Source organism: Prunus persica, chromosome G4 (assembly GCF_000346465.2).
Source record: "Prunus persica cultivar Lovell chromosome G4, Prunus_persica_NCBIv2, whole genome shotgun sequence".
In the NCBI taxonomy this organism is placed as follows: Eukaryota; Viridiplantae; Streptophyta; class Magnoliopsida; order Rosales; family Rosaceae; genus Prunus; species Prunus persica.
This window is the reverse complement of record NC_034012.1, coordinates 8,469,216-8,481,772: the sequence shown is the minus strand read 5'-3', so window position 1 is coordinate 8,481,772 and position 12,557 is coordinate 8,469,216. Positions and strand designations below refer to the sequence as shown.

Genomic DNA, 12,557 nt, shown 5'->3' with positions numbered 1-12,557 from the left:
TTATAATCGACAAAATCAACTTTGTATTAAGAAGTGTAGTGGTTAAGGAGTGAAACTGGAAATAACTTTTGTAGTTGAGTGGCAACTTGAATTTGAAATATGTGCACCAAACATTAGAAGATTAAATGGCTATTCAACTTCCTCTTTTTTTCTTCTTAGATCAGCGTTTTACTTTTTGACCAAAAAATATCAGCTTTTTATACTTAGTGGATGCCTTTGACATGCAGTGTGAACTTTTAAGTTATTTACACACAATCAAGACTGGTGGCATATACACGTTTTTCTGGTCTTTTTAAGAATTCTAAGGAACTTGGCAATAGCACAATTTGAAGCAAGCAATTCATTCCCTGGGCATTTACCACATAAGCCTTTGCAAACCACATTATTAGCTGGCATTATAGTGGACTTGTAAGTTGAAGGATATGAGAAAATTTTCTGATCATGGCTTTGTTCTACTTGTTTTATCGTTGGCTGCCATACCATTCTGTTTCTGCATTAATTCAACAGCCAGCTGCGTAGAAAGAGACAGAGAAGCTCTTATAAAGTTCCAGCAAAGTTTTCAAGATACACCAGACGGGTTCTCCTCTTGGAAAGGCAAAGACTGCTGCAAATGGAAAGGAGTGAGTTGTGATGATCAAAGTGCAGGACATGTTGTCAAGCTTGATCTTCGAGCTAAACGCCTCCGAACAGAGGTTCACTTTCAGGCGACTGAGGTTAGCTTATCTTGTTTGCTGGAGTTGAAATATTTGAAATATTTGGATTTGAGTGGAAACAATTTAGGCGATGGACCAATCCCCAAGTTTTTTGGTTCCATGAAGCAGCTGACATATCTTAATTTATCTTCAACACAATTTTCTGGGACGGTTCCCCATCATCTTGGAAACCTTACTAGCTTGCAGATTCTTGATCTCAGTAACCAACCATTGTTGATTGTAGATGATCTTCTATGGCTTTCTCGTCTGTCGTCTTTGCATCACCTTGATATGAGTGACTTGTACTTAGGGGAGACACTAAACTTAATGCAGGTACTCAGCATGCTTCCTTCTTTGCTTTGGTTACGATTGTCGAATTGTGGACTTGATGAAACTCAATTTCCAGGGGGTGGCACCAATGCCACTTTTCTCCACAACCTTCAATCCTTAGATCTTGCAAACAATGGACTTCTTGGTCCAATTCCTGATGCTCTTCGAAACATGACTTCCCTTAGAAGACTTGATCTTTCATTCAACATTTTGCAATCATCAATTCCTGCCTGGTTGGGAAATCTTGAGAACCTTGTCCATCTCAATCTTTCTCACAATATCTTCAATAGTATTGAAGGTGGGCTATTGTCAATATTAAGAAATGCATGCCATCTAAAATCATTAGACTTGTCGCTGAACCAATTTCAAGGAGAGATATTAGGAACTAGTGGAACTTTATCTGGATGCACTGAATATGATTTAGACACACTGAGGTTAGTCAACAATGGAGCTAGTGGCCGTTTGCCAGATTGGCTGGGGAAGCTAAGAAATTTGAAATACCTTGACTTTCAGATGAATTCATTCAGCGGCCCTATTCCATTTTCCCTAGGGAATTTGTCAACCTTGAGAGAATTGTATCTTTCACACAATCAATTGAATGGGACTGTTCCTGAGAGTCTAGGGCAACTTTCAAACCTTACAGTCTTAGATCTTTCTTCAAATAATATAGATGGCATAGTTTCTGAAGTCCACATTGCCAACCTCTCAAAGTTGGAAATATTGAACTTTGCCCTCAACCATTTGACAATCCGGGTAAAGTCCAACTGGGAGCCTCCTTTTCAGCTCAAACATGTAAGGATGGAATCTTGCAAGTTCGGGACACAATTTCCTCAATGGCTTCTAACACAGAAGACCATCACATTAGATTTGTCCAATGCTAGTATCTCAGGAACGATACCAAAATCGCTTCATGGCTTGCATCTAACCTACTTGGATCTATCATACAATGAGATAACTGGATCCCTTCCACAAAAATTTTCTGATGGGATGCCTAGATTGGATAGTTTATTTCTTGGCAGTAACCATATAAAGGGTTCAGTACCAACCTCATTGTGCAACATAGAGACTTCGGGTGCTCTCGATCTCTCAAAGAACAGGTTATCTGGTGAAATTCCTGGATGTTTGAAGAATCTCCAAAACTTGTATGCTGTGGACCTCTCATCAAACAACCTGTCAGGGGTTATTCCCAGCTCAGTTGGTTATCTTCGGCATCTAGTATGGTTGAACTTGAACAACAATAGTCTTCATGGGGAACTCCCTTCGGCCTTGAGAAATTGCTCTTATCTGAAACATTTGGATCTTGGCAATAATAGATTGTCAGGGCATATACCTGCGTGGATTGGAGATAGCTTTGAGTTCTTGATAATTCTCCGCTTACGGAGTAATACGTTCAATGGCAGTATTCCTTCACAACTGTGCCAACTTTCCCCACTGCAGGTCTTGGACCTTGCACATAATGATCTAACAGGAATCATCCCTCACTGCTTTGACTATCTCAATGGAATGCAGTTGGTGCAGTACTCTACCAACCAACCAGAATCAGATCAGCAGGGGTATGATATTGATGCAGAACCAAACAACAAGAATATCTGGCAGGTTTTAAAGGGAAGGGAATACGAATCTGCAAGGATTTCATCTCTAGGAGTTAGTATGGACCTCTCAAGTAATAATTTGGTTGGATTCATACCTGACGAATTGACATCCCTTTCTGGATTGCTTGGCCTGAATTTGTCACATAATCATTTGGAAGGAAGCATCCCTCAAAAGATAGGCGAATTGAAGTCATTAGAATCTTTCGATATATCAAACAATCAACTTTCCGGCACAATTCCAATGAGCATGTGGTCCTTGGCAATGGCAACATTAAGCCACCTCAACTTATCATACAACAACTTATCTGGCCCACTTCCAAAAGTTTATGAGGTACAGCCTTTTGATTCAAATAGTTTTACTGGCAACTCACTACTCTGCGGAGCTCCACTACCAAAGAACTGCTCAGGTGATGATGAGCTGCATCAGATTCCTACAAGCACCAGCAATGTAGACCATGATTCTGAAGAAGCTGGAGAAGATGGGTATGAAATATTATGGTCTTGCCTTGTCGTAATGCTTGGATTTGCAATGGGGTTTTGGGGAGTTATCGGGCCTCTAATGGTCAACAAGAGCTGGAGACATGCATATTTTCGATATGTGGATGAAGCCAAGGACTGGATATTTGTTGCAGTAGCAGTGAAGATGCGAAGCTGGAGAAGATGGGAAGAGGCCATGTAGATGATTACAAAGGAGACTGAGTATGTGTTGTTGGAAACAAAATTTAAAATCCTTCAGAACTTTTCTCCTTGTGCATCTTTGGCAAGCAAAAAGCATATGATTAAAATATGTGATGTTCCATGCTGTAATACTCTTGAAATTATACAGACAATTGTGTGAGTAGCGAGCTAGAGATTTGACCCAGAAGCAGAGACATAAATAAGGAAATCCATTACATATTTTTTTGGGCTGGTAAAAGGAACTTCATAAAAAAGAACTGGAACTAAGGGCTTAAGTAAAAAAAGCTTCATAATTTAATCACATTTTAAAGGGCTTAGGTAAAAAACCTTGTCCCCATTCAATGATACAAGTATAGTAACTGATGAAAACAAAGAGCCATAGCAGTAGCCATTACCAAAAAGAGAAACAAAAAGGCATGGTAGACAACGAGAGTAAAATAAATTATTGTTTATAAAAACCTGAAAACAATATTGTTAAAATAAAATAGACTCAGTTCATAACAGAAAGAGGCAATATGAACTTGAGCTAAAAGATACATGAAGTGTACTGTTGTTCTGTTTCAATAGGCTGTCAAACAAGCCAGTTCTGAAGTCTAAGATCTGCAAATATTCACAATATTCCGATGCGCGATACACTCTGAATATGCTATTTGGATCACAATATTAAATGACAGCATACTTCTGTGTCCAGGAAACTATTCTGAATTTTGGCTTTGCAAATTACTTTACTGGCAGCGAAATTGACTGCTCTGCCAAACCTGAAAAGAATAAATTAAATTACAAAACTAAACATGTGACTCATAAGTTCCTTTTCAATTCATATCACAATGTATGGTCACGTTTCTTCTTTCTATTTTTCAATATTCAAAATGCTAGATGTGCACAGTTCTCATCAATGCATGGAGTAATGAAAAGTAGGGGAAGCAAATCCATTGGTCCAATATGTCCAAGCAACACGAAGTTTGTCCAAGAAACTTTGGTTGCACAAAATAAATGTTAAATGGTACATGACATTACCTCAACGACCAAACAACTTTCGACTGGAACCAGAAATCAATCTAAATTTTTAGAGATAACCTGCAATATCAAAACTTCTTCATCAGATTCATAGCCATGCAAAGTATCGTAAAAGGAAATCTAGGGACTGCAGGAAGAGGAGAAAGAACAACGCTCAAAAGCATAGATAACATAAAATCCAATCAATTAATAATTGCTACATCAGGCTGAAGTGACCAGGGTAATGATTGTTAAGAAATGGCTCTTTTTTAACATAAAAATACAAAAATAAAAATTTCTAGCCAAATAGATATGAAGCAAAACAGATTATGACATACAGTTGATAACTAAGACTGATTTGCACGCATATTGTTAACTTGCCTCTAGTATTAATGCTTTCGCATGCTCTTCCCACTCAGTAGCCCACCTCCTAGAAGAAGACATTTCCAATGCACCATTACGGAGACCCTTCAGTGAATCACATGCATCTGGAAAACCCTTGAACAGCATCTGTGCAGGTGAGAAATGAATATTATCATGAAGAAAGTGCACTAAGCAATATTCCAAAATTTGTAAGCCATTAAATGAAGCAATTGAGTACAGTAGTTAGTCTGCCATGCATGTTAGTTTCATCTATTAACCACTAAATCCATAAGGAGACTACCAGAGATTCAGAAGGGAATGGTACCAAAGAACAAAGAAATAGAACATTTCCTGCACTATAAGTTACAAGAACTGCATATGGGGTCCAAAGATACTACATAAAGGATGTCCAAAGTCAAGCATAAATCTTAAAAAGAGATTGTAGAAGAAAATTCAATCTAGGAAATGCAGTCATGAAACAAATCCTCTGTGACATGGATTAAAGAAATAAATTATTTGGCTGAAGTCACTAACATGGTTCACAGGCTAATCAAAAAACATATAGGAGTGGCAAAATACTGACTTCAGTTAGTTCACCACGGACAAGTATCATGGGATGTCATCCATCCCAAACCTAGATCCAGAAGAAGCAGGCATAAAACTGTCCTATTTCACATTCAGAATAGGACCAGAAGCATCATGCAACCCACATGTTTGACTATTCAAAATTGGCTAACCAAAAGCTGAAACCTGCCTGCAAGGCAACTGGGATGCAAGAAAAAAAGATATAGATATACCTAAGAATAGAAAGCTATGTATGCATGAATTATTTCAATCATTTTAATGTAGCAGCCAAAGCATCGTAACAGACAAACAAGCAAAACTTTCATGCAATTGCTACCTGTATACTTAAAATTAATTTGTAACAGTAAAACATCCAGCCAAGTTGACAAACTTACCAAAAGTTCATCAGCTAGCTCTGAAGACGATGAAAATAGAAGGCCGTTTTTCTCAACTTGCACTAATTCCTTGATGCTTTGAACAAAGATTTACATAACCAAGGACATCATATTTTAATGTACAACATCCCAAATAAACATATAGTACATGAAAATAAGTATTCCGCACAAAAATAATGTACCTAATAAAAACAAAGAGTTTACCATGAGTAGGAAACAGCACAAACGGGCAGCCCACAACCGAACATGTCCACGACCTAATGCCAGAAAATTGTACAAAAAAGGAAAGTGAAAAGCAGTTCGAGAAGATACATATTACTGCAATCTTATCTAGTGCAGTATCCAGTTCATGTTGTACCTTCATGGGAAGATCCAACCCTGATGAGGATGTATGCAAGCATACACCAAGATCTGCTGACCCTGTAAATGTAAACTTATAACACTGAGTACTTTCCAAATATAATGTACAAGGACCAATGGGAACAAAAGTATAAGCAATTGGAATAAACGACCTACCAAGAAGCAATGGATAGTCCTCAGCTGACAACCACATAGTACGAAATGCCACCCTTTTGAGGTGCAATCTGCTAATTTTTTCTTCATACTTTTCTTTTTCAGGCCCCTTACCTATATGTATCAAATCAGAATGAAAGTGCGTAAGATGACCCTATTCTCTTTCAAACCACATACGTAAAGCTAAAAGGAACCTGACATCCTAGAACGAAAAACATTGTGCTCACCTGTAATGACGAATAACAGCCTCGGATACAAGTATTGCTTCCCACTCTGCATTTCCTTCCAAAGAGCCTCTTCTTGAATAGAATCATCTTCATTCAAAATAGCAGCAACACGCCTGTCATACATGACAGCTGCTTCCAGGAGAATGCCAAAATCCTCATCGGGAGTCCTGTAAAGCACCACTCAAACCCAAAGTATGATAAATATTCTACCACAACCATAAAAATAAAAATAAAAGAAAAGGTACAAAAGCAAAATATTTCTAAACATGGGATTTGTCTTTTATCTCTACCAATGTGATAAAAATAGATTTAGCTCAAAACACTTGATGATATGAAGCATTTCTACACCAGTTAAAATTTGCATGGGAGACTCTCAACCTTATTTCTACCTAATTATGCTCCTTGTTAGTAAAGCCAATCACTATTGTCAGTCACTAGTGTCTGTCTAAAACAGAAAGCTACAGAAAACACCATATAACATGTCAACATCATACACGAAACCCAATTCTAATTTTCATGCAACAGATTGGCAGATTTGGAGCACATACACCCTCATGTTAAATGGAACATTTTTCACTACATCAGCTTACCAGCTTGTACTGCTAACTATGAGTGCCGGCCTGTCTAGCTTTGAAGTAATGTCCGTGCCAACCAGAGTGCTAAACACAGTCTCATTTATGTCCTTATTCAACATTTCCCCGGTTCCTGTGACATATTAAAAGAACATAATTAACCTTCGAAGTTCAGTTGTGATGCAATTTATAGATTTACAGAAACTGATAATACATTACCAGTGCTAGTGCAATCTGGAACACCAAGTGGTTTCCTCAGACTTTTATCTAATCTGCAGAACAACTGCAAATAATTCAAATGTTGTACCAAATTCTCTAAATCGAAAAAAGAAGAGTCAAAACAAGCAGAGCATCAGCATCAACACCTTATGCTTTTCTTCAAGTGAAGCAGGACGGAAAAACTCAGGAGGCTGATCATATAGAACCGTGGCTCTGATAATTTGTGATACAAGAGAAGACGTAAAAAAAACATTACTTGGTAATGATATTTTCTGAAGTATAATGCAGTAAATTGTGCATATTGAGCTGACCATCTTACTTAATTCCCCAATTTTGAGCCAATTCATGTTGCATTGCCCTCGTTACACATAGGGAACCATCTGCCATCTTCCCGAAATGCCTCTCAAACCTAAGCAGGCAAGAGAAACTCAATCTAGTGCACCATCAAGAACATGCCGTCAAAAGAAAAGTCTAAAAAGTAATTGAAAGATACCAACGGTATATTGCCACAAATCGACTACTTCTTCCAAGAGACAGTGCCAGTAACGTATATCCAAAATTATGCCAATCAACAATAAATGCAGATCGCCTAAGCCAGCTTGCCCATTTTACAGCCACTAAGGTTGGAACAGAAGGTGGATTCTGTAAAAGCAAAATGAATCAAATTTTTTTCTTTTTACATTCAAGTCATTGGTACTTCACATATGAATATTGGGACCGAATTTTTTTGCCTAAAAATTATGCAAATGGTAGACTGATCAATAAAATTCGGGAAATAGTCAAAGAAAAACAAAACACTGCCTAGTTTATAAAGGTTCTGCTAGCTTTTTAACAATACAACCTTCAATTTTCCTAATTGGAGAAATGACAGCTCACCTGCACTAGAAAAACATCAGGCGCGGGTATCTTAATACAAAGAAACCAAAGAAGCACTAAAACTTGAATCACTGGCTTGATCAAAAGCACCAAGGGCTTAAGTATGCTGGGTACGCCACGTGGAAATGTTGGCCACTGCTGCTGCAAATCAGAATCAGAAAAACTTTACTCTTGTAGAAGACCAATAAACAATTTTATGGTAAAATACCGTGGTGAAAAGAAAAATACACGTCAACAATAATACCATTTTGTGTATGTGAATAGACTGATGTTCTAGTACAGCAGAATGGGGTTCAGAACCTGCCCAACATTCAAACTCAAAGATAAATCAGCACCATTAATTTATCCTTTGTTCTCACTGACAAGTACACATCTCTTATGAAGTCACATATGGATTCAAATTTTCTCAAGAATGCATGTATTATACCATCAAAGAAAAGGATGTACCTCCATATGCAACAATATCTACCTCCAGAGATACCTGAACGCATTTTCAACAGTAAAAGTCACAAAAGGGCCCAAATTTTTCATGGAACAATGAACAGTCGTGACTTCAAAATTACATTGCCAAAGCATAACATAGAAAATTAAAAATTGGGCTGTTGCTAAATTGGCAATGTTTATTCAAGTAGAGTTACGTACCTGACGGGCAAGCGAAAGAGCATGATATTGCATACGGGGGCTGCGCCCAATGTCACCTAACACCACCACGCAAGCCCTCCCTCTCTTCCCTCCTATAATCAAATTACAAACTTCTCATAAATCTGAACATGAACTACGAAGAACACGAGGTTTTAAAAAAATAAAAATAAAAAGCTTACCTTTTGCAGCCATCTCTGTGCGTCTTGGACTCTGATCTGTGACAGAGTGGTGTCAAGGTGCAGACTTGCTGTTGAAGTCTTGAAGAAGACGAAGGGAGATAGTTGGGATGTCAAGGTGGGCCGATTGAGTGGGCTTGGGAGACTCGATTTGACCCAATTTTGTACGAGAAAAAAATAAAATGGGCCTACCCGAATTGGTCTTTCAGTCTTTTGGACCGAAAAGATTCGCACTCATCCGAGTTGCCTCCCACTTGTTTTCACCAGACCCATCCTCTAGCCGCGAGCTCTCGCCATTGTTAGGGTTCCAAATTTGCTGTCTTTGATTAAGGCCTTGAACTTGAAGAATTTAGTTGAGCTTCCAAGGTATTTACTTTAATAGTCTTGGTATTTTGTGCTTGGATTGTGTGTTCTTTATCTGTTTGTGCTCTTTTGTTGAATTGATATGCTATGCTTTAAATAGTGGTGCAAAATTAATCAATTTGGATTTGGATTTTTTTTTTCTCTGCTGCTATATTGTGTGAGGAAGTTTCATGGATTATGTTCATGAAGAAATGGATGCGTTATTTGTGTAAAAGCTTTAGCTGAGTTAGTTTAATTTCATGAGTTGCGGGATTAGTTTAATTTCATGAGTTGCGGGATCGTTAGAATTTGAAATTTGGTTTTGGAACAAGCAAAGGTATAATCTTTAAAAAATACTTGGTCTACTTGAATACTATCTTTGGCTTGTTCAATTTGATTCTGTAGAAGTTCATTACTGTCATTGAGTTTTTCCGGGTCAATTTGATTTGTCAATTTCTTGTATTTTCTCTTTCTGCCTCCACTCTGCATTTCTGATGTGTTTTTGTGATAAAATCAGGCGCACAAGTGTCCCTGAGCCTCAGATTAAACACAATATGAGAGCCCATTTCCTGTGATTGTATCGGGTTGAAAGTTTTTCACACATATCTCCAGACTTTCGACTGCTCTGTGGTGCTTATTCGCTCAAATTTAAGAAAATTTACACAACCAGCCATGCAAACCGCTTCGTATCTTCATCCGTTCTCTTATTACTCTGACAGGTATATATATATATATGTATCTCTCTCTCTCTCTCTCTCTCTCTCTCTCTCTCTAATTTTATGAATATTCACTTTGTTTCTGTATTCATGTCTGTTGAATTTCAATTAAAATTTTAAAATATATTTCAGAAGAAGCCTTTTAAAACCAGATGGGTGCGTTAAATTACAAATCCCATATTCAAGTCAGCTTGGTAGGAAAGTTCCGCTCACTGGAAGACCTCAGACATGTCAGTTTCTCATGCCTAAGCAACAAACCATATTGTTTGCAGTTCCCAACACAGATGATGGCCACCCTTCTGTCTCTGTGTTAGAAGATTCAAATACAAATCATGCACCCAATTCTGAGCCAGAGACGGTGTTGCGCAAATGGTCACCTCCCAGGTATATGTGGAGGGGATTCTCAGCTCTTATCCTTGCTGGGCAGGTAATTGTTAGAACTTTAAGGGGCAAAGTGCACTGGAGAAATACTCTCCAACAATTAAAGAGAGTTGGGCCAAATTCAGTCGGGGTCTGTCTCTTAACTTCAGCATTTGTTGGCATGGCCTTTACCATCCAATTTGTTAGAGAATTTACTAGATTAGGGTTAAGCAGAGCTGTTGGTGGGGTTTTAGCCCTGGCTTTCTCAAGGGAGTTGAGTCCTGTAATTACATCAATTGTGGTTGCTGGGCGTATTGGAAGTGCATTTGCAGCAGAGCTGGGAACAATGCAGGTTTCTGAACAAACTGACACACTGAGAGTTCTTGGGGCAGATCCTGTTGATTATCTTGTGACTCCAAGGGTGATTGCTACCTGCATTGCTCTGCCGTTTCTGACTCTAATGTGTTTTACAGTAGGGATGGCATCCAGCGCCCTCCTTGCTGATGGAATTTATGGTGTTAGCATTAACATTATTTTGGAGTCAGCTCGGAGAGCTCTTACCTCTTGGGATATAATTAGTGCAATGATCAAGTCACAGGCTTTTGGTGCAATTATATCTATAGTGAGTTGTGCTTGGGGAGTTACCACTATGGGAGGAGCCAAGGGTGTTGGGGAATCAACAACTTCGGCTGTGGTTATCTCTCTTGTTGGGATCTTTATAGCTGATTTTGTACTCTCTTATTGTTTCTTCCAGGGAGTTGGAGATTCATTGAAGAATCTATAAGTGGTTGTTGATCAGTATATGGTGCTACACTCTCCATTATTGTTAGTTTTGTGGGCTTTGATTAAACCAAGATGAGCATGGAATGAATCAAAATATGTGCTTAATTGGCTGCATGCCTTTTCATACTTTAGCCGGTCAGGTGTCCTTTCCACTTATGCTCCCCTTTTTTTGAGGGGAGTGGTCTGGAAACTGGTGGCATCAGCAGTGGGTTCTATAGCATGAAGTAGTGCTTGTGGGTAGAATTGATTATGAATAACATTTTCAAGCTTCTTGTACTCCATGATGGTTGTGAGGCATTATTTCTAGAAAGAATATACAATATTTTTCTCTCCCATCATTTGTTGATATCCAATGTAGTGAGGAGAACGATTTTTGGAGTAAATTTTCATTGAAGCATCGTAAAGATGATCTCGAAGCACCTCATTGCTAAGCAAGCGGCTATGATTTTGGTGCACTCAGTGTTCATTGGTAGAATTGGGATACTGAAGTCTTGATGAAGGGTTTTGTACATCTCCTTTCACTTTTACTTGTTATTCCAAATTAACAGTTTGCCTTATGGTTGGTTATCCTCACATATGTAGTGCTTAACCAATTGTTTTGCCTTCTAGTCTTGCATCTTTTTTTCCCCTAGAGGAATTAAAAAGAGTAATTAGTTAATTATGTGTTGTAGAATTGACAGTTTATATTTCTCCTTTCAGATTGAGGAGAAATATAAACTGTCAATACAAATAAAATAAAGTTGCTGATTATCTCATACATTAAATATTCAAATGTTTATTGCTCAGGTTTTTGCATTACAGAGTCTTTACTGAAGTAAGTTTATATTAATGGATGAGGAACCAAACAAAACGAAAACAATAGCAGAAAGGAATAGCAGGCTAATTCCCGTGTGTTTTTAAAAAGGAAAAAGAACAGCCCAATAGAACCTTTCAAATTTTCAATCCTTGAGAAATATCCTGGTTCTGGCACCTTCAGTCGTTTCTGAAGTTAGCTTGCCTTCTGATTAACAAAATGATAAGTTTGGAGTTGTTCTGCATTAACCCTTGGTGATAAATAATATTAAATATATGCTTGGCAGGATAGAAAGAGCAAATATAAAGAAAATGAAATATGTGTTTGCATTGTGAAAAGAAAGAGGAAATGTTTTCAACACTAGCCATGACCATATTTCTGAGTTAGTAATTATGCAAATGGTTCAGAGAAATGAACCCACAAACTCCCCTAATCCCAATTTTGACACAATGAAGATGATTAATTTAGGAGGAAGAGAGAATATTTCATTTTCTAGTTAGATTTGGCCATTATTAGTCCTTGACTGATTATTCATTAACTCCATTCTCCGTTCTTCATTTGAGAGAGAAAAAAGAATTGTGGGGTTTAAGAAAATCTCAATTTCTTTGGTAATTTCCATTAGTTTTGAAAGCTGTCCACCTACATTGTTATTCATTGAACTGCAGCAGCGTCTGATAAAGTGATAACCAATGAGGAACTAACCTTTTCCCATATCAATAACCAAGCCC

At 37.9% G+C, this 12,557-nt stretch overlaps 3 protein-coding genes across 5 annotated transcripts; 2 read left to right on the top strand and 1 right to left on the bottom strand.

Moving 5' to 3' along the window:
* On the top strand, positions 423-3,293 carry LOC18778844 (probable leucine-rich repeat receptor-like protein kinase At5g63930). Its single transcript, XM_020562229.1, has one exon. It carries the CDS (start codon positions 423-425, stop codon positions 3,291-3,293), a length of 2,871 nt encoding a protein of 956 aa, XP_020417818.1.
* LOC18778429 (UDP-glycosyltransferase TURAN) lies at positions 3,726-8,957 on the bottom strand. Of its 2 annotated transcripts, none has more exons than XM_007212017.2 (18): positions 8,839-8,957; positions 8,660-8,751; positions 8,465-8,498; positions 8,262-8,317; positions 8,018-8,158; positions 7,635-7,783; positions 7,461-7,550; positions 7,288-7,354; positions 7,142-7,205; positions 6,941-7,055; positions 6,351-6,517; positions 6,127-6,237; positions 5,969-6,030; positions 5,815-5,867; positions 5,611-5,686; positions 4,670-4,798; positions 4,310-4,369; positions 3,726-4,050 (listed from the first exon to the last, which is right to left on the bottom strand). In XM_007212017.2, the coding sequence occupies exons 1-17, from the start codon at positions 8,849-8,851 to the stop codon at positions 4,346-4,348; spliced, it is 1,443 nt and encodes a 480-aa protein (XP_007212079.1). In that variant the 5' UTR covers positions 8,852-8,957; the 3' UTR covers positions 3,726-4,050; positions 4,310-4,345. The 2 variants fall into 2 exon arrangements, with proteins under 2 accessions (XP_007212079.1, XP_020417326.1); XM_020561737.1 differs by having other exon boundaries at positions 8,018-8,155.
* Positions 9,061-11,644, top strand: LOC18778263 (protein TRIGALACTOSYLDIACYLGLYCEROL 1, chloroplastic). Of its 2 annotated transcripts, none has more exons than XM_020561738.1 (3): positions 9,061-9,201; positions 9,695-9,896; positions 10,026-11,644. In XM_020561738.1, the coding sequence occupies exons 2-3, from the start codon at positions 9,850-9,852 to the stop codon at positions 11,035-11,037; spliced, it is 1,059 nt and encodes a 352-aa protein (XP_020417327.1). In that variant the 5' UTR covers positions 9,061-9,201; positions 9,695-9,849; the 3' UTR covers positions 11,038-11,644. The 2 variants fall into 2 exon arrangements, with proteins under 2 accessions (XP_020417327.1, XP_020417328.1); XM_020561739.1 differs by having other exon boundaries at positions 9,074-9,201; positions 10,029-11,644.